The 20,896-nt window shown below is 49.0% G+C and overlaps 1 protein-coding gene and 1 long non-coding RNA gene across 3 annotated transcripts in view; one reads left to right on the top strand and one right to left on the bottom strand.

Annotated features, from left to right (window-relative positions):
* The window catches only part of LOC139059162 (uncharacterized), a 477,146-nt gene that overhangs the window by 431,594 nt on the left and 24,656 nt on the right, over positions 1 to 20,896 (bottom strand). The gene's annotated exons all lie outside the window — the stretch shown is intronic.
* On the top strand, positions 3,907 to 19,663 carry LOC135916448 (glycine receptor subunit alpha-2-like). Its single transcript, XM_065449806.1, has 5 exons — positions 3,907 to 4,199; positions 4,285 to 4,367; positions 11,899 to 12,033; positions 17,840 to 18,213; positions 19,429 to 19,663. The coding sequence occupies exons 2-5, from the start codon at positions 4,310 to 4,312 to the stop codon at positions 19,621 to 19,623; spliced, it is 762 nt and encodes a 253-aa protein (XP_065305878.1). The 5' UTR covers positions 3,907 to 4,199; positions 4,285 to 4,309; the 3' UTR covers positions 19,624 to 19,663.

The following is a 20,896-nucleotide window of genomic DNA, read 5'->3' as shown; positions in this document are numbered from 1 at the left end:
ATGGAATAAGTGAGCAGAGGGGAACGAACATCTTGCTGGAAGTGAAGTGTCCTGTTCTAGGCAAGCACTCTAGCATACAAGACCTTGTAAATGCTAAGAAGCTGGCATTTATTGTGTGTGATGGAGAAAATTGATGCATTGAGACATGCTCACAAGTATTATTACCAGGTTTAACTGGGCATGCTACTCCTTAACATGAATCTGTGTCATTTTATAGCATATTCGAAAGTCGAGAGGCTTGTCATTCATATGCCGAGAGACACCGAGCATATTCAGGCACTTGTAGACAGACTGCCTGACAGACAAACTTTTCTCCTATCTGCACCCCCACCCATTACTCTCTCCACACACACCCTTTCTCTCTCTTTGTTTTCTTTATGTGACCTTAACCTTCGTGGTATTACCCCCCTCCCTTCTTCTTAACTCCGTCTGCGCACGCGCGCAACACGTCTCTCCTCCCCCCCCCCCCTTGTGATCTTACTCACATCCGTACCACTTCCCCCCCCCCTCAATCCTCTCTTTCCGCCCACCCCCTTACCCCGCTTTAGCCTTTTTTTTTTTGTTGATCTGTATTATTTGAGTGCTATGCAACCGCCACATCTCTCTTCTTGCACACACACATACACACCCACCGGAAAAGTGGGCTCTTTTTTTTGTTTCAACACTGTGGATCAGGAAATGGTGGAAACGACAGGAAGATACAGAGAGAGAGTGGAGGATGGGTGGTAGGAACGAGATTAGAGTCGATGGGAATAAAGAAATACAATAGAGCAAACAATTGGCGCGCGCTGTGATGCATGCGGATGTGTGGAAGGCGAGATATCAAAGAAGTGAATGTGGAATGACGCTTAGGATGTAATCGATGTTGGTGTTGAGGGGGCGGGAAAGGGGGGCATCCTTTTTTTTTTTTGTTTGATGTATGCATGGCTACGCATATGCGCATCCGACAGAGGCGGAAAGGTGGTGGGGAAGAGAAGGAGGATACATATATATCTCTCTAAAAAAATTATTTTTTGTTTAATAAAGGAGAAAGAAAAAAACATTGACTTGGCGTGAATATTAGCGGCAGTCGGTGGGAGATTCGATCCACATACACGTAGAGTAGTTGTCGTTATTGTGGTCTCTCTCTCTCTCTGTGTGTACAAAAAAAATAATGTCTTTTTTTTTAGCCCCGGTGTTAATGATTTTACTATTTCCTTGCATCTCAATCACTAGCATGGGTGAGACTACGGCTACACCTGCAGTCGCTACCGCTTTTATTCCAATTCAGCGATTCGTAAAATCGTACGACGACGGCAACATCCTCGATGCAGTGGACGCCGTCATGTCACGGACGCACCACGTGGTGTTGCGGCAACACCGCACGTTGGATTCCGAGATGCCACCGTGGACGGAGCAGCAGCAGCAGCAGCAGCTGTACCAGCCATCGTACGACAGGTCGTCTACCGAAGACTCCATAGTCGCCTCGTCGACCCCTCCGTCCATTGTATCTCCTACCGAGAAGTCCACCGGTGCAGAGCCAACGGTGACGTCGTAGGCCGGTGCACCTGACACCCCCTTGCGCCCTCCTCCTTCCGAGAACGTAACAATAGGGTGCCCCCTCCACCACTGCTGAGGCGACGCCGGCCCGTCCTGTCTCATCCTCGGAACTGCCCTTCAATAATGTCGAGCAAGCTGGATGAAGAAGCGACCGACAGCGGCAGTAGTATTAGCGGAATTAATGCTACGGAGAAGGAGGTGTTTAACCGTGTCCCTTACCCATGCCTACGTTCGAGGGAAACGCTTTTGTGAGACGGGACGGACTCGGGCAAGTATTGTACTCGTGTTCCGCGATCGCTACGGCACAATAACGCTAATCTGCGTCGCTGAAATGGGAGTGTGAAACGTCGAGTCCTCTTGCTATCACCGACATACCGTGATTGGAGTTTTAGCCACCTGCCATAGTGACTGTCTGTAATTATGTTCCTCTCGGTTCGCTATTGTTGCAAGAAGCGCTGCGACCGAAGTTCTTCGTCGAGTTCATCTGTCGAAGACGAAGACGACGGCAACGCGGAATTGACCATATTTTCAAGGAAAACAAAGAGAGAGTATCATCGTGGTGTAGAAAAACAAATATGTGAGAAACAAAAATAATTACTAATTAGGTCAGTATCATTACATGTATATGTGTGTATATATATATATTTTATTATTATATGTGTATGTATTGACTTTGTTCTCCATCTCGCACCATCCCCCCCCCCCACTTGAATAGAGTTAGAGGGGGGCGGCTAGGATGGACTAATAAAAAAAATATGTGTGTATATATATATACTTATCTGAAGAAAAAAAATGTCTCCTTTTTTTTCTGGGAATAATTATACCACGATCGTACATGCGTCGTTGTTACGTTGCTCGACGCACGATGTTCATGTTCCCGTTGATGCCACGTCGTCACCCGCCGATGCCGTCCGATCGTTAGTACCGCTGATGATGCTAGTAGTGACACCCGTACCGCCATACACGACGTTAATACCGTCGTTGATTTCGTCTCTGAGTCGCAAGATGGTGGTGTTGATTTTGTACAGTGCAATGTCGGTGCCCATGTCCCGGTCGGTCCACTTGGGCCAATCACGATATGCAAAATTTATAAACGACGACGTGGGTATCCTAAGACTGATTTTTTCCGCCGTCGGAAGAGACAAACTGGTCGGCGAATGGCTCTCCTACCGTACCGTAATAGTAAAAGACGTTGTCTGTGGGCGCGGTGAACAACTCGTCAATCACGCTGTTTAACACCTCGGAATTTGCCAGGGTGACCGGGTAGACCAGAGTTCGAGCAAGGAAATTGCGCCTTTTCTCTTGCAGGTTTGGAATCGGCGCGCGTATGGTTTCCGTCTTTACCGGAGACGGAGTATCGCTGTTGCCGAGACCGTGTTCCGCCACTCGAGATAGCCAGTGCACGCAGCCCTCCGTCACCGCAGCGGCCGCCACATCGGTGGCGGGACGCAAGTGTTCGACGAGCAGCGCGGCGTCGCTCGCGGGGCTGATGATCTGGCGCAGCAGCGACGTGTCGATGTGACCGATGGCGTAGCTGTTGTACACGACGGGAACGAGCGCGCCGCTACTCGACGTGGACCGGCGGCGATCGTGAACTATGCCGCTCAGTGTCTTTATCACGTCGTAGTCTAGGTACACTCGATCTATACCGAAGACACCCACCACACCCGGTTGCGGTCGCCAAACTTGAGATTCTGTTGCGCGGCGATTTCCTCGGCGGGCAACGCGTCTCGCACAAAGTCGACGCGTCGCGGGTGATACGCTTCGCGCCTCAGCCCGCGCGCGTATTCGAGTTTCAGGTCGAGGCAAGAGCCCAACACCAGGACGTCCACCGCGTCTTTGAGCACGTATTCCAGCACGGACCTTGCGTTTGGTATTTCGGCCACCAGCCGCCCCTCAGCGTAATTTACCGTGAGCCAATCGTCGGCGGTCGTTGTTTGTTGCAGTCTCTGCTGCTGCTGCTGCTGCTGCTGCTGCTGATGCTGTGACGACGGGTGTTGAGGTAACCGTAGCTGCTGCTCTGACGACGGGGGCGGCGGTAAAACGAAAGGCCAGGGGCGGCGGAGGTAGGCGCCGCGGAGTGTACCACGCCACGTGCGATGGCAATTTCGTTTTTCCCGTGGCGTATGCGATTCTGTTTATAACGTAACGCAACGCGGTGTCGTTGGCGATCGCCTCTTCTCGACGGCGGCGCGACACCGTCGCGACGCTCGGGTCCTCTTCCCGCGCCACTGCCCTTTTCGCTTTCCAACTCGTCTGCGGCCAGTCGCGGAAACGTCTCGCTAGCGTACATTGCTGCCAACAAATCTTTGGCGCCAGTCAGCGCGGTCGCCGCGTCTTGCGTGCTCGCGTGTAATCGGACGACCATTTTGTCGATGACGAAAGTTTCCGCCTCACCCTCTGCCTTGGCGTTGCTCTGCCTAAACTTTGCAGTTGCAGTGTCGAATACTTCCTTGTTTCTACTGTTATTAGGAGGACGGCGGCTCTTATCAGGCGCAGCCACGAGTGGCGATGACAACCGGAAACCCTTGAACGCGTCGTTCCATATTCCGACGATAACGACCGCTCGCACGTCTGCTTCCGTCACCCCGTAACGTTTGGTCAACGAGGCCAAGGCCTCATCTGGCGTTTTGGGAGCCGGTACGTCGAGCAAACACGAGGTACCGGTCGATCGATCGATTTACATCATGCAGTCAAGCGAACAAATCAATGGAACTTTCACGTGTGCTCAATTTTGCTGCGCAGGATTACTCTCCAACTATCGTGCTTGATGGACTTCCAGCTGTTCCCGCTAGACAGGCAGATCTGTGATGTCGTCTTCCGCCCGTGTAAGTCCCTTTAGATCTCTAACATAGCAAGGCAAACTATTCCTTTTTGCCCTTGCAAAGTCGTTTTTCCCAGAAAGCAGTTTTACAAGTCCAGTCATCATCAGCCATAAAAACGAAGATGTTTATCATTCACTTTGTTCTCTCTAGATTTATTAATATTGTAACCAACAGTTACGACGGCCGCTTCTATAAAAACTAGTTTATTCTGGGCGAACCTGTGCCCGTCAACAGAAACGTCCCTTGAGCTTCGCTTCTTCTAACGTCGTTCTCTTCTTTGTCGCCTCCTGTCGCGTGCCAGTCCGATTCTCGCGCACGAGCCGCCGGTCTGTCAGCACCGGCCCAGCGTTGCCTTGCGGTGCTTTTCTTGACGCTTGCGGTGTGGCGGCTCTTTTAAACGCAGTTGGGATGTGGCGGTCGTCATGTGTTCTCGCAATGCTGGCGGCATTAGCCCCCTCCGAAGAAGCATCGTCCCGATGCGTAGAAAAGGCCTATAGAGAAGCCAACTGCTTTAAAAGGACAGTGGTCAGGGGATGGCTGGTGCTAGGCTTGATCGTACGTGCAAATTCCGGTTGTCAATGCCTTTCATGGTAAGGCTTCATTCGTACTACGTGTACGACCTCTGGGCGAGTCCTGCGCCGTGTGGAGCAGACTTGGCCTTCAGGAGTTACCTCGTAGTTTAAGGGACTGAGCTGGCGAAGTACTCTGTAGGGGCCAAAGTAACGGCGCAGTAGCTTCTCCGAAAGACCGGGCCTACGTATTGGCGTCCATACCCACACTTTGTCTCCGGGGTTGTACTGTACCTCTCTTCGCCCGAGGTTGTACCGGTTTGCGTCGACGTTTTGCTGTTTTATGATACGGTGCCTTGCCAACTGCCGTGCTTCTTCTGCCCTTTCTACGTACTCACTAGCGTTAGGGTCGTCTTCACTGCTGTTGTTTACAGGTAACATCGCGTCTAGGGTCGTTGTTACTGTCCGACCGTAAACAAGTTCAAATGGCGTGAAATGTGTCGTCTCTTGTACTGCAGTATTATACGCAAAGGTAGCATATGGTAGAATACTGTCCCACGTCCGATGCTCGATGTCCACGTACATTGAGATCATGTCAGCGAGCGTTCTATTGAGCCGTTCAGTCAGGCCGTTTGTTTGCGGATGGTACGCTGTGGTTTTTCTATGAGCAGTATGTGTTAGTTTCATAACAGACTGCATCAAACGGGCAACAAAAGCTGTTCCTTTGTCTGTTATGAGTACTTTAGGTGCGCCATGTCGTAACACTATGTGTGTGACAAAAAACTGAGCCACTTCAATGGCGGTTCCTTTTGTAAGAGAAGATGTCTCAGCATACCGAGTCAGATAATCGGTTGCCACCACAATCCACCGCTTTCCTGACGTTGATACGGGAAATGGTCCAAGTAAATCCATTCCTATTTGTTCAAAGGGTGTTGCTGGCGGCTGTATCGGTTGTAGAAAACCTGCTGGTTTGAGTGGCGGTGTTTTTCGTCTTTGACAATCTCGGCATGATTTGACATAGTGCTGCACTGAATTCATCAACGTCGGCCAGTAATATTTCCGGCGGATTCTCGCCAGAGTCCTACTAACGCCCAAGTGGCCAGCTGCAGGATCATCATGGCAAGCTTCTAAGATCTCAGCTCGCAGCGATGATGGTACGAGAAGTAGAAACGTCTCACCAGTGTGCTCGAAGTTTCGTTTGTAGAGGACGTTGTTCCGGATGACATACGAACACAATCCGCGGACGAAAACTCGAGGCACTTTGACTTGTCGACCCTCCAGGTACTCGATGAGCAGGAGTAATTCCGGATCTGTACGCTGGTGATGAGCCATTTCCGTCATATTTACAGCCCCAAGAAATGGGAAATCTTGCTCGTATTCAGGTGACGTAGATTCGATTGGTGCACGTGATAAGCAATCAGCATCATTGTGTTTGAGACCGGACTTGTAAACGACCGTGATGTCATACTCCTGCAGACGCAAACTCCATCTAGCGAGTCTTCCAGAAGGGTCCTTGAGGTTCGCCAGCCAGCACAATGAATGATGATCGCTGATGGCTCGAAACGGTCTGCCATATAAGTATGGCCGGAACTTACTGATGGCCCATATAACCGCCAGGCATTCCTTTTCTGTAGCTGAGTAATTTGTCTCGGCTTTTGATAAGGTACGGCTCGCATAGGCAATAACTTTTTCATCTCCATTCTGCCACTGAATAAGTATGGCACCGAGACCAACGTTACTCGCGTCGGTGTGGATGTCCGTTTCGGCATTTTCATCAAAATGGGCAAGTATAGGAGGACTCTGCAAACGTCGTCGTAGCTCAGAGAAGGCGTCTTCTTGTTCCTTCTCCCACACAAAAGGGACATCTTCTTTTGTCAGTCGCGTGAGGGGTTCGGCAATCTTAGAAAAATTTTCTACGAAACGCCTGTAGTAGGCACACAGTCCCAGGAAACGTCTAATAGCTTTTTTGTCTCTTGGCTTCGGAAACATTTCTACTGCAGTGATCTTCTCAGGATCGGGGCGGACGCCTTCAGCACTGACAATGTGTCCGAGAAAGCGGAGCTCGCGAAAGCCGAAGTGGCATTTTTCGGGTTTTATGGTCAATCCCGCCGTGCGAATAGCATCCAGAACTGCTCTCAGTCGCTGCATGTGCTGCTCGAATGTAGTGGAGAAGACCACCACATCATCCAGGTAGACGAGACACGACTGCCATTTCAGTCCGGAGAGAACAGTGTCCATCATCCGCTGGAAGGTGGCGGGCGCAGAACACAGACCAAATGGGAGCACCTTAAACTCGTATAGACCATCCGGTGTCACAAATGCAGTTTTTTCGCGATCTCGCTCGTCCACTTCTATCTGCCAGTATCCGCTTTTGAGATCCAGAGAAGAGAAGAAGTAAGCATTGCGTAGTTTGTCCAAGGTGTCGTCGATGCGTGGGAGTGGATAAACATCTCGCTTCGTGACGAGGTTGAGTTTCCTGTAATCAACACAAAATCGTAGGGTGTTATCCTTCTTTTTGACCAGGACTACCGGAGATGCCCACGGGCTATTGGATGGCTGTATGACATCGTCTTTGAGCATTTCCTGTACTTGACTTCTTATCGCTTCTCTTTCTTTTGGAGCCACTCGGTACGGGTGTTGGCGCACTGGTCTTGCAGGTTCTTCGACCACAATGCGGTGTTTTGCGACGGGAGTACGACGGACTTTCGATGAAGTCGAAAAGCATTCCGCAAACTCTGTGACCAAGCTCACAATCTTATCTCTTTGTGGTGATGACAGCTCTCGGTCAATGTCGATGGAGGTAAGGACACTGTCTAAAGTGACAGAAGCTGGTGATGTTGTATGGAGGGTTGACAAATCCGCGAGTTGTACATAGTCATGAAGAGACGCTATGACTGTTCCCTTCGCCACGTGTTGTGCCTCGTTGCCAAAGTTAGTCAAGAGGACGTCCGCGTATCCGTTACGCAGGTGAACTAGGCCTCTTGCCACGCATATTTGCTTCTCCAGTAAAAGCCCGATATTTCCGTCTGCAAGTCCCTCATAGTCACGGAATACGTCGCTCCTTACAACGACAGTCACACTGCACCGTGCCGGCACCGTCACGTGTTCATTCACAATACGGAGAGAGGAAATATGTGGCTGTTCTGTATTAGAAATGGTAACAGCATTTTCTGTGGAAAACAACACGCGTGATTCTTGTAAGTCGATAATTGCGCCATTCGTTTGCAAAAAGTCCATGCCCAGTATAAGCTCACGGGAACACTCAGGGAGAACAATAAAGCTGCTGACGTATGTAAAGCCTCTAATGCCGATTCTTGCGGTGCACATTCCAACGGGGTCGACTAAGTGTCCCCCCGCTGTACGTATTGGGGGTCCGGTCCAATGAGTCAATACCTTTTTCAATTTTCTGGCGAGTACACTGCTAATAACTGAATAGCCCGCACCAGTGTCTATCAACGCAGTCACTTCGAAGTCGTCGATGATGACGCGCAACTCAGAAGTAACGGCGTCATCACTGCACTGGTTCGTCGGTTCGTCACTGCCGTCGTCTTGTCGGATTGGCGATGGAGGGCATTCGGTGTTCCGGGCGTCAGCGGCCTTGCCTCCACAGGTCGCTGGCTCTAGTTTTCCCGTCGCGGACTTTGGGAGCGTCGCCTCGGTGAAATTGAAGCGGGACGCGGACTGGGCGACCTATAACGCATAGGCGCTGCCGATCGAGGTTCATGTTGCGGGGGGTTTCGAACAGCTTGGCGCGTGGACAAAAAGGCTTCGATTTCATCAGGGCGCTCACCGTTTCGGGGGCAAGGTGCATTCACAGAGAAACCACGCAGTCCCACTCGGCGATACTGGCATTCCCGGTATAGGTGACCAGCCTCTCCACAGTGGTAGCAAAGGGGACGCCGGTCTGCAGTGCGCCATACATCGCTTTTACGCGGCCTTCCTTCTGTCATGGGCGGCACATTGCGCGGAAGTACCTGGGGTATTGTGGCCGTTCGTCCAAAGTCGGCGCGTCCTAAGTCCTGGCGTAAAGCTTGGGCGTACGATATCCGCGGCTGACGCTCTGGCTGTGCGCGGGGCCGTACCTGAGGCTCTGGCTCACAAATTACTTGCCGGACTTCTTCGCGGATGACATCGGCAAGTGAGGACAATGGAGGAGGGCTTTGAGCCAGCTGCAGTTTCTGCAGCTCTTCCCTTACGACGGACCTCACCATTTCGCGTAGGATGTCCATGTTGTTGGAGAGGGCTCCTGACCCAACGTCAAATGATGCGAGGCTTACATCTCTGTTGTACTGCCTCGCACGCTGCTGCAGCGTCTTCTCCATCGTCGTCGCCTCTGATCGAAATTCGGCTACAGTGCGGGGCGGATTACGAACCAGGCCGGCAAAAAGTTCCTGTTTCACACCGCGCATTAGGTGCCGCAATTTCTTGTCCTCAGCCATGTTGGGATCAGCTCGGCGGAAGAGGTGGTTCATATCCTCAATGTACATAGTCACACTTTCGTTGTTTCTCTGGTTCCTCGCCTGAAGAGCGGCTTCTGCCCTCTCTCTGCGGTCCGTGCTAGGGTACGTAGCAAGCAGCTCTCGCCGGAAGTCGTTCCACGATGATAACGACGCTTCATGGTTTTGAAACCACGTGCGCGCAGATTCCTCCAGGGCGAAGTACACATACCGGAGTTTCCTTGTTTCGTCCCAACCGTTGCATCTGGCGACACGCTCGAAGTTTTCGAGCCAGTCCTCGGCATCCTCGAATGTGTCTCCGTGAAAGGATTCTGGCGTCCGTGGTGAATCAACGACGACGTGAGGAGGCATCACTTGAGTAGCCATTGCACTGGTACCTAGGCTGACTGCTGCCGCTGCCCTTGGTGAATCGGCGAGAGGACCAAACTCGGGGGCCTCACCTCGTATGCGGCGGCTCGTGCGTTGGTGGACCGGCGTTAATTCCGTCGGCTCCAAACTTCGGGGATCCGGGCTACCTTCCCTGGCGCGTGTGGGGCTTGAAGTCATACCCCGCACCTCCACCAGATATGTAACCAACAGTTACGACGGCCGCTTCTATAAAAACTAGTTTATTCTGGGCGAACCTGTGCCCGTCAACAGAAACGTCCCTTGAGCTTCGCTTCTTCTAACGTCGTTCTCTTCTTTGTCGCCTCCTGTCGCGTGCCAGTCCGATTCTCGCGCACGAGCCGCCGGTCTGTCAGCACCGGCCCAGCGTTGCCTTGCGGTGCTTTTCTTGACGCTTGCGGTGTGGCGGCTCTTTTAAACGCAGTTGGGATGTGGCGGTCGTCATGTGTTCTCGCAATGCTGGCGGCAATATATTGTTTTTCTATTTAACTACATGGGCCTCTGTGATTGCGGAAACCTTTTCAGCGCATTTCTGTTCTTTTCGAGGAGCGCTACTGTATTTTGTCGTCACTATGAGCAATTTATTGCTGTGAACAGTGTGAAGCTACGTAATGAACCACGAATTGGGAGGGAAAATTTCTAATATAATTTTTCTTTACTCATGTGACCATCCACGCCACCGAAGTTAGCCGCACCGGCGCTGTTCCTTGTTCTGATTTCACTTCGTCGCTAAACAGTCATCCATAATCCTTACATAAAAGAGGAAAAACGGGAGGCAAGGACTCTGCTGCCTAAGTTTTTTTTTATTGCGAAGTATTTCTTTGCCTAGTCGGCGCCTAGGTCAAACGCGAGACCGTCCAAGGTCACACAATTCGTCGCCTATGCGCGCGCGCCCCCATGCGCCCGCTGGCTGGTCTTTGTCCCACGCGCATGCGCGCGCTCTCAAACACGCTCTCCCGCACATCGGTACAGGTAGCACAGGCTTGGCACCTCCTCTCCTCGCTCCAGTCCCTAGACGGTACTGTTGTGCGCGCCATAAATAGAGGTGGCTCGGTTGCGCTAGCTGCGCTATGTTGTGCGTACGCCTCAACTTGCAGAGATTAGGGGACTGTACTGCGCATGCGCAGAACCGTCCGCGCATGCGCAGTACTGTCGCCCCTAGTTCTTGCGTACGCAAGCCGCCTGCGTCCCCTAAACTAAACCTCTCTACTATAACGCGCCATCGACAGTATCAAGCGGAAAAGAAGTGTTAGAGTACAAAGGCTCTGCTGAGACTACATAGGTATGCGAGGCTTACCGAAGTGGCGAGGAAGGAGGCGAAGCGACATGCCGACGAGATACGCGTGGCCGTGAAGTGTGAGCAACAAGAGAAGTGACGCGCGGCCCCAGAAAAGTGGCACCCCAAGCGAACGGCAGCCCGCCGAGGCCTAGCGGTGACACTCGTAGGACAGGCTGCCACTTGCGGGGTGTAGACACGTATTTTCAAAAGCACGATGAATGTGATGTGGTGCGTAGCGCCTGTGACCAGCGCTGGTTCTGATCGTACGTCGTTTAGGTTGTCGTGGCTCGTGCATGTGGCGGTCCTCGAGTGAGCTCTTCACCGGGAAGGCATCAGTTTGTTCGCGCTTTGGGCCAAGGACAGGGGAGAAGTGCTTCGCATTGACTGCCGTAATGTTTCTAACCTCAGCGCTAAACGACGGGACCAGTGAAGGGACACAGACAACGGCGCTGTCCACTCGTCCCGTCGCTCGTCCCGTCGTTTAGCGCTGTTTTTATTGCTCGTAATCATGAACCAACCAGCCCAAATGCGTACTCTTTTCTAACCTCATCTTTAATGTAAGCTATACTGGTGCAGCGTCTTACATTAAAGTTCGCGGCATCAAGCTGCAGCCACCATGATCAGTGTACTATACGAACAAGAGCATCATTGCAAACAAAATAGACATCACGAACGCCACTATTACAACACGAAGGTCGAGGCATTTTTTGCATAAAATCAATGTAGAAATTATTAGATAAAGCACAGGTATCTAAACAAAGTATACTTTTTCCAACCTTTCACACCGCAAAATATTACCAAAGTCCATCGATGTATCTTCATATTATTAGGCTGACCGAAGAAAACGAGATACTCTTACATTGAGCCTTCTTTTTATTTATTCTTTATTTTTTATTTCTCTGCAGATTCTCACACAGACGAAAAGGTGGCGATTTCCTGGCGTGAGACAAATGCTGTCGTGCTGGAATTCTCGAATGACGCTCCGGAATTCGACGTTATCAATTTTGAGATCCACAACTTCACAAGATTCCATCGAACGGGTGAGTGCTGCCTCACGATTTTACACTTGCACACGCAAGCTATGCCATCGTATGACGCATCGGTTCGCAACCTACGCTGTTCTGCGTATTCGGCGAGATAGGAAAATTGAAGAAACGAGAAGCGACTCCAGTCACTTCCTGCCAGCGACTAATCAGTTCAATTCACGCTTCATGTTGGAAGACTTCAGCCATGAGTGCATTGCACGCTATAATCGCTTGTTGTCTCTGGACGCGACTACAAACCAGAACGCCACACATCTCGGTTGGACAAAGAGCTCCCGGCCAAATAAGCTTCACAGCTAAAGGCGTGTTCTACGGGCCATGCCTGATGCCGAGTGTCGTGATATGATGAAGCGTAGAGGTGCGCATGAAAATGCAACGATTGCTTTTTTTCTGAAGACATATAAATAGAGTAATAAGAGACGCATGGAATTGTATGTTTATGGTTGGCGCAGTGCAACTTCGCGCGTCTTTTGCGTATAACAACTTGCAAAGCTTAAAGCGGGCCGCTCGATCGAAACGCTACTGCGTGATCAAATTATTTCGCGTGCGCGCGCTACGCGTATAAGAGGAGGCCGTAAATGTGGCAGCATTTTAAAGCAAAGCTTCCTTGCCGAGTGAGATTCACATTTTCGTACGTATCTTGTCTCTCTAACGGCGAACACGTTTAAGAAAAGCCCCTTAAACTTGGTAAAGTAGCGACACTCTCCTCCTCCTCCTTGACTCCTCCTCGTTTCTCCCCTTTCTCACGCTCCCTCCTCGACCGTGGCGCCGCCTACACTGCTCGAGCGTAGCAACGGCACCAACATGCGCTCCTCGCTACTCCGTAGACGCTTCTCGAGCAAAAATGGCGCCGATGCACGGCGCGAGGGCCCACGTGGTGCTATTACGCCAATAGCGACGCGGTGTCAGCCTCGGCTAGAGCGTGAGAGGAGGAGGCGGTATTCTTCAAAGCGTGGCACTACTTTACGAAGTTTAAGGGGCTTCACGTTTAATGGGATCGTGGCGCCATCCGGGAACGGAGCAGCCGAGAAATAGTTCACTATTTTAGGCATAGCATCTTCTCTACTTAGCTCTATACTATACAAAGCTGTAGTGGAAGCTTTGTTTCAGGCATACAGTTTCATACAATAATTAGATAACCATTAATGAACAGTTCTCCGACACCAGAATTCGAGCACAGGATCTCTAGCACACCAGCTAGAGATCCTGTATAGAACGATAAAGAACGTATGGCGTGTTTCCATCCGCAGTAAAACTAAAAGAAACCGACGCATCAAAAACACCACGAGTGCAACTGAAAGCACCCATGAAACATTTACACAAATAACATATGTATATGATGTACTGCATGTAACTATGTGTATATAATATCCAGCCTGCCTATATTTAACAGCAACTAAAATGATTTCTTCATAAATTAGCTTTTTTATGTGTGTGTGTGCGCTTGTGTGCGTGTGTGTGTGTGTGTGTGTGTGTGCGTGTGTGTGCGTGTGTGTGTGTGCGTGTGTGTGTGTCATTTTTCTCTTGTTTTTTGTGTTGTTGTTCAGTGATCCAAACTCCTTATGCTTAGTAACGATGTGCGGACGGACGGAACAATTCTATAAGTATTAGTGTACACGGTTTTCCAAGTTACAGTCACCTGTGCTGTTATTATTAGTAAATCAATAAACTTTGGTTTGTGTACTTGTTACCGAAATTAATCACTTTGCTTACTCTATATCTAATTTGCTACACCGTTCGTGCGCGGAAGTGCGTAAACAACACCAAATAGCGGCATTCCCTGCCTTGCATAGCATAAGCAAGATTGTATGGTCCTATTGTTACGTTTTGGCCGAGCAGTGCTCCGAGCCGAGACAGGAACACGACGCCGAACTACGAACGACCTTACTTTATTCCGGCATAGCTGCTTCCGGTTGATACCAAGCATCCACGGCGTGGCTGCGCTGTCCTTTTTACCAGCCTCGCCTTCACAAAGGGAGAGGGAAACACAGCCCTCCTCACGATAAGAACCATGCGCGACAGCACCTTATCTCGCTGACAGGCTCGCCGGGCTTCGGCATTTGGTGTGCGCATGCGCGTGAGCGCAACACTATCCTGTGCACGAAACGGAAGTCGATGGTGTCGACGCGTTTCTAAGGCCCTAACCCACACTATCCTTCGGAATTCGCCACGGAAAACCCTATATTCCGAAGTGCCTTTACTACGGCGCACAATGCCAATGATTTTTTCAACAGATGCTCTTTTTCACGTAAGGATCGATTCCGTTCTTTGTTCAGATTTCACTTGTCAGTCGGGAACTGTGTACGCCAGTATTGTGTTGAACCTTTGACAAAAGAACATGTTTGTTATTGGTACGAATAAAACGTCTCTTTATAACGGCGGCGCAGCTATCAGTGTACCTGCATAGGCACATAGAGAGGGCAGAGTTGCGTCTACCTTTTCCTTTCGTAAGTAGAATAGGTATACCGCGTTTTTTGTTGGTGGAGCTTGTTGGCAAATTTTAGGTGGTCGCCTACTGTAGATCATGACCTTCATTATGATCTATAGTCGGCGACAACTTCAAAATTAAGGCCTCTCTGGCTGCTTCTCGGCGTTCATCTTTACCAGGCCCTGACGGCATCAGTTATGCTGCTTTAGCCCATCTTATACAATAGACCAGGCAAGAGCCGTTGAATTACTACAACCGCTCATGGCATCACGGTATTGTTCCTCAGTAATGGAAGTCGGCATGTACCGCTGCTTAAACCAGGAAAGTCGCCCTTTGGCCTGACATCGTTCATCCAGCAACAAAACAACGTTCACCGTTCCAAACAACGTCCAACAACGTTCAACAAACAACGTTGACCTGACAACGTTCATCCAGTAACAAAAATGTATCAAGCGCATATCAATGGCGCTCTTTCTTTGTGTGAAATGGGCGTGCGTTAATGTTACAAATGAAGCGATCCTCGAATCATTGGAGGCTGTTCGAATTGGTGACCCCATGTTTCAGCGGATTCGCGACTCTTTGACGAGAGGGTCCTTCGCCGTGCACGCCACAAATTGACCCACTCTATTTTACATACGGTGGCGACCCACAAGGCAGGGTATTGAGCCCTATTCTCTTTAACCTAACTATGGTCGGCCTCAATGAAAGTTTACCCATGGCATTTCACATATCAATGTACGCTGACGATATTTTTCTTTGGTTTTCCGCAGCGACTCGTATTCCAATACGTGTGCGCAAGGATTGAGAGGGCATCCAACCGAAGTTGTTCATGTCTCCGCAAACAAGGCTTCAATGCATAAAACAGCGGTTTCTTATACAAGTAACTGGAACGCCTATGCATTACGTCGGGCATTTTGAAAATTATTACCGCAGAAATGATGCTGTCCAGAGAATTCGTTCCAAGTGGTTACGCCGTGAGAACTCGCGGCTATAATTCGTAGATTGATATATGCGGTGAAAAGTAATTAATAAAACTTAATTAGCATAATTATGTTAATTATTCAACTGACCATTCTGACGTTTTGTATATGTAATGGCTGCATCATCGAGTAATATAGATCGAAGGTTAGAATTGTTCTATCTGCCATGTGCAATCTTTCAAAAATTTAGTGCGGCTAAAAAAAGAAAAGAACACCCTGTGTATATTATGTAAACTCATTACGCGGTAACTACAGATGGACAGGAAGAACGAAAACGATTCCGTCTGTTCAGTAAAGGTTAAATTGTGAGTCTTAATTTCCCGCAGCTACACAGTAGGCCATGCTGGAAGCGGTACTGAAGGGCTCTGGAATAATTTCGACATTATCGTGGCTTATTAACATTCACCCAAAGCACGGTACATGATAATATTGCATTTGTCTTCTTTCTGCGCTATGAATTTGCATAATAGATCACAAACTGAACCGACCATATATGTTTTCCTTTTTTTTAGCTTACAGATTATGTGACTTCCGCTCTGAAAAAGTTTTTCTTGAGACTGCGATCACATACATCTAGGGCTCTCTCTTAAAGATAAAAAAATGCGCCTTAACTACCTGTAGCCAATTCTAAGTTCTACTCGGTAGAGTACTTTCTTATCAAATTCTTTATTTGGACTCGAAACAACACGATTTCTATGCACTCAAGCAGTTCAGACTTCGCAAGTTTGTACACCCGAAATTCGGCCACAGGGAACAGTAAGAGTGCATATATGTGCACGCTTCGTGCCTAGTAATCGCAATTGCGCAATCGCAATAAATTAAACACCTGAACCGCAGCAGTATAGGAGGAGCAGTGGTGCTGCTACCTACAGGCGGTGCCACACTTGCAAAAGTTGTCGGCAACTTTTCCAAATTCTCGGCAACATCTCCAAGTTGTCGGCAACATCTCCAAGTTGTCGGCAACATCTCCAAGTCGTCGACAACTTCTCCAAGTCGTCGGCAACTTCTCCAACTCGTCGGCAACTTCTCCAAGTCGTCGGCAACTTCTCCAAGTTGTCGACAACTTCTCCAAGTTGTCGGCACCTTCTCCAAGTTGTCGGCAACATATCCAAGTTGTCGGCAACATCTCCAAGTTGTCGGCAACATCTCCAAGTTGTCGGCAACTTCTCCAGCCAAGCACCGCTTATCGAGCGCGGCACAGAAACTAAAGCGAGTCACGACGCATACAGGGAAGATCAACGCGAGGAGAACGGAGTTCAATCGGAAAGCGGCATGCGGCGCGCCATCCATCCCACTTCTCCCTGTTCGCCTTTTCTGTATACCGTGGAGGAAATTGAGGACCTGGAAACCCTCGCTCAATAATATCCAATGTCCACGCAGGAACAAAATGTCGCCTGCGCTTGTGTTCGGAGTCATTCTACGTTTGAGTCCATCTATTATCATGTTTCCTTCAGTGTTAAATTCAGGACACAGTAGCAAATAATGGTCAATGTCGCCCAGGGAATGTGGAAAACACGACCGGATAACATAGCGCATCAATACAAATGTGCACAAGTTCCGTGCCCGTAGCCTTCACTGGGTAGCCAAGAAGAGTTGTCCGCGAGTATAGTTAACATTTCCCTGTCTCTCACCATAACATTTCTAAAGGAGTGCATATCAGTCACCGTACAACGCATACATATGCATACAACGGCACACACAGCTCAGCATTACTCAAAGCGTCGAACCTGCACAACTTAACGTGCCAAAAAGGTCAATAACGGCTGAAGTCAATATGTAGTCATAATTTATATGGAGCCATCTCGCTATGGCAACTCCCATTGTCAAAGCGTAGGTTTAGTCCATCAGTGTAGCACCTGTGTGTGTGTCTGTTCTTCTCCGTCCTTGTGCTATTGGCGCTATAGAGAAAAATCTACAAAATGTTCATGTAGGACATCAAACCTCATATTTGATTTCTTTAAATGCCTGATATTTATTGGTAAAGTGCTTGCCACTTTCCTAAGCATACATAGGAAAACAAATGTGCTATGCAAGAGTACTGAAAAAAAGGGTGCAGTGACGGATCAGGGGCCGAAGTCACAAGGTTTGTCATTCGTAACTTACCCTTTGCCAATTGCCAGCCAGTCCTAACGTAAGAAATTTTTCTGAATAAGGGCCCTGGTCACTCACGCAGTGTCTTCGAAAGAAAGCTTGTAACGGGGGATAAATAGTGGAACATCGTGGCTGGATGCACTGATTAGTAGTTTAACAAAAGACTGATTAATGACAAGGTCACACAGATAGAGTGTCACGAGAAACCTAGCAAGTGTCACCTCATCGTTAACCTCTCCTTCTTTACGCTACGAAGCAGCACGCCTCGTTATGATGTCTTGGAAATTTTGACGCAAACGCGCAGGCAACTTCAGCAGCCTAAAGATGGAGTTCCTGCTGGAGCGGGACCCCGGCTACTACCTCATCCACCTGTACCTGCCACTCACGCTAACCGTGCTCATGTCGTGGCACGCATTGTGGCTCAAGGTTGAGATCCCGCAAGCCCGCATGGTGCTCAGCGTCAACTGCCTGCTCACCATCGTGACCGTGTCCAACGGCGCCCGCGCACTCATACCGCGGGTCTCCTACCTGAAGGCCGCCGACGTTTGGGTCACCGCGTGCATACTCTTCGTGTACGGCGTCATCTTGGTCTCCGCCATGGTCAACTACATGGCCAGGCTTAAGCTCAGGGCCCTCTGGCTCAGGAAGGTGGACCAAGTCTTTGCGGACGTGTGCCACGTAAGCTTCAACTGCATTAATTCGTCTCGTGCGCAGAGCTACCGGAGCCACGCGTCCCCCGTGTACTTCCACCTCGCACTGACGGAGGCGCGTAACTGTGCTGCCAGCAGCTGGTTTGCCTAGCATAAAATATTTCGCTTACGTACCTACAGTTAAATGTTACTAAACAACACAAAAACCTGTTTCGTGACTAGGTGAGCATCCAGTGTATATCACGTGTATAAGAGAATGAAGTGAGTGAGTGAGTGAGTGAGTGAGTGAGTGAGTGAGTGAGTGAGTGAGTGAGTGAGTGAGTGAGTGAGTGAGTGAGTGAGTGAGTGAGTGAGTGAGTGAGTGAGTGAGTGAGTGAGTGAGTGAGTGAGTGAGTGAGTGAGTGAGTGAGTGAGTGAGTGAGTGAGTGAGTGAGTGAGTGAGTGAGTGAGTGAGTGAGTGAGTGAGTGAGTGAGTGAGTGAGTGAGTGAGTGAGTGAGTGAGTGAGTGAGTGAGTGAGTGAGTGAGTGAGTGAGTGAGTGAGTGAGTGAGTGAGTGAGTGAGTGAGTGAGTGAGTGAGTGAGTGAGACTGCGCTAGCTCTGCAAAGTAACATACCAAGCACTTGCCCACTCAATTCACTATTTCATATTGACACGTGTATTTGTATTTATCGGGCGACCAGGTTTCGCCGCCTAACAAATCTTATCGCACAGCGCGGGACGCGCTTGCATGTATCCGAAGTTTCTGCAAAGTTATCGATGCTTCTATACGCAGTCTGTTGTCGCCGAACCTTGTGCTATCTGATTTATTCGCCTGACGCGAATGATGTAGAACTTTATGGAAGGCACGCGGGTCCCAACGATTAGTCTGGAACATTCGACGATTGTGTATAAAAGCCGACGCGCTTAAACCGCTGATCAGATTTTCTACGATCGCCGACCGTGTTCGCCGCTATCGTTGTGCTATAAGTGTAGCCTGTTTTCTGGGCACAGGTTCGCCCAATAAAAGTTAGTTTTGTCTATCACAGTATTGCTACTGTGTTCTTAACGTCACCACCACGTGACAATATCGTGACAGGCAACAGGCATGTTTATTTCGAATGTTTGGTCGATATACTTTTTTTTTCGGTGATACCCAAGCACAAAATTCGCTCCTTTTATTCCTCATCGGCGCAGCGCTTTTCAGTCTCAAACATGCCGCCACTCGCATATGTTGTTAATCGCTAGTTAACTGTGCTGTTGCAGGTGGCGATGCACGGGACGCCTTCGGACGACTTCCTGCTGAAAATGAACCGGGCCAACAAACAGGAGCACCACAGGAACGTCAAGAGATCGGAGTCCGTCGAGAGGAACGCCCGCTATCTTTTCCCCATCTGCTTCCTCTTCTTCAATATCGTGTACTGGCCATTCTACATGCTGCGCGCGTACGCTTACTTCTGAAAGCGAAAGTTTTCGATCAGAGCAACATTCAGGGGAAAGTTTTCTCAATAAACTGTCTTCCTCCGATCCTAAGTCTTGCTCCGTATCCGACTTGTCTGTGTACCAGATGTCCTGACAGGGCAACCTTGGGAATTTAAATTGACCTCCTGTATAACAATAGACCTCTCGTATAACGAAATAAGCCACATCCGCCTTAGCACATTTGCACACGTAAGCAAAGGGGCGAAATGCACATGTAGCAGAATCCTCATCCCCTAATACAGATATTTCTTATAGATACCTGCCGCCGACCTTCACGTTGAAGATATTTATGTATAATCGTCCAAGGGACGATCATACGTATATTTTCAACGTATTTTTTTTTCTGAGTGTATTCTATTTTTTTTCTTATAGCATAAGCCTTCGGGCAAATTGCGAATAAAATGTTCTAGAAAGCTATTCGTTTCAACTAAATAAGTCTAACCGCCTTAGACAGGGGGAGTCTCCCAGAGCTAGAGTCTGACCATGCATGTACGTAGTTCGGATTCTTCTAAATGCCTTGCTGTGTCATACAGAAAGAAAGTTGCGTGCATCACAAAGAAGAAAAGGTAAGAATTTATCTGAACCACACTATTAATTCTGTACTATTGTAAAGGTATTATTACCTTTCAAATATTAAATATAATATACTTTAAGGTCAAAATCTTTCTTAGAGCGTTACCGCCACATTTCCGTATCGGGTATGTTTCTAGCCTCTTTCTTGGGCCGATCCCGGAGAACGAAGAGCCTTACTTCGTTCAATATTCTAACAAGCTTCCACCGCATTCATTGCTGTCGCCCTCATGACGAAGTTGTGATTTCTTAAATAAATAAAACAGTAAAATTATCCGAAGGCCGTATTAGAACAGGGGACATCTAGCATAGAATATCCCCCCCAACCCCCCCCCCCCTCCCCCGTTGACGCGCCTCATAATTAGATCGTAATTTTATCAAGTAAGACCACGGAAATCATTTAAAAATAATTAACACAACATCATATGTCAAAATGTGTGCCGATCATGTAAACAGTTCATTCAAAAGAGTCCGACGCTCCTCTTATCACCTCACGCGAAGGATGACGCGATAGAGTGCCGTGTGCAGTGTCTCCAAACCCATTGTCATCCCCAACTAGCTCAGGAAGAATTCGTCTTTCATTGACGTCAACTGGAAGTTGTCGAATCGCCTTCCAAGTTTTTTAGGCTAAAGAGATTTTTTTTATTTAGGTCGCCTGTGGCATATAGCGTAATTGTGGTCC

The sequence above is a fragment of the Dermacentor albipictus genome, chromosome 4 (genome assembly GCF_038994185.2).
Source record: "Dermacentor albipictus isolate Rhodes 1998 colony chromosome 4, USDA_Dalb.pri_finalv2, whole genome shotgun sequence".
Classification (NCBI taxonomy): domain Eukaryota; kingdom Metazoa; phylum Arthropoda; class Arachnida; order Ixodida; family Ixodidae; genus Dermacentor; species Dermacentor albipictus.
The sequence above is the reverse complement of the archived record's forward strand: the minus strand, read 5'-3'. Positions and strand labels throughout refer to the sequence as shown.

Bases quoted from the DNA above. Each gene is read 5' to 3' on its own strand.
- LOC135916448 (XM_065449806.1), top strand. From the start codon at position 4,310: ATGGACTTCCAGCTGTTCCCGCTAGACAGGCAGATCTGTGATGTCGTC. The intron at 4,368-11,898 runs GTAAGTCCCTTT...ATTTCTCTGCAG, and splicing joins TGATGTCGTCTTCCGCCCGT to ATTCTCACACAGACGAAAAG. The intron at 12,034-17,839 runs GTGAGTGCTGCC...GCAAACGCGCAG, and splicing joins CACAAGATTCCATCGAACGG to GCAACTTCAGCAGCCTAAAG.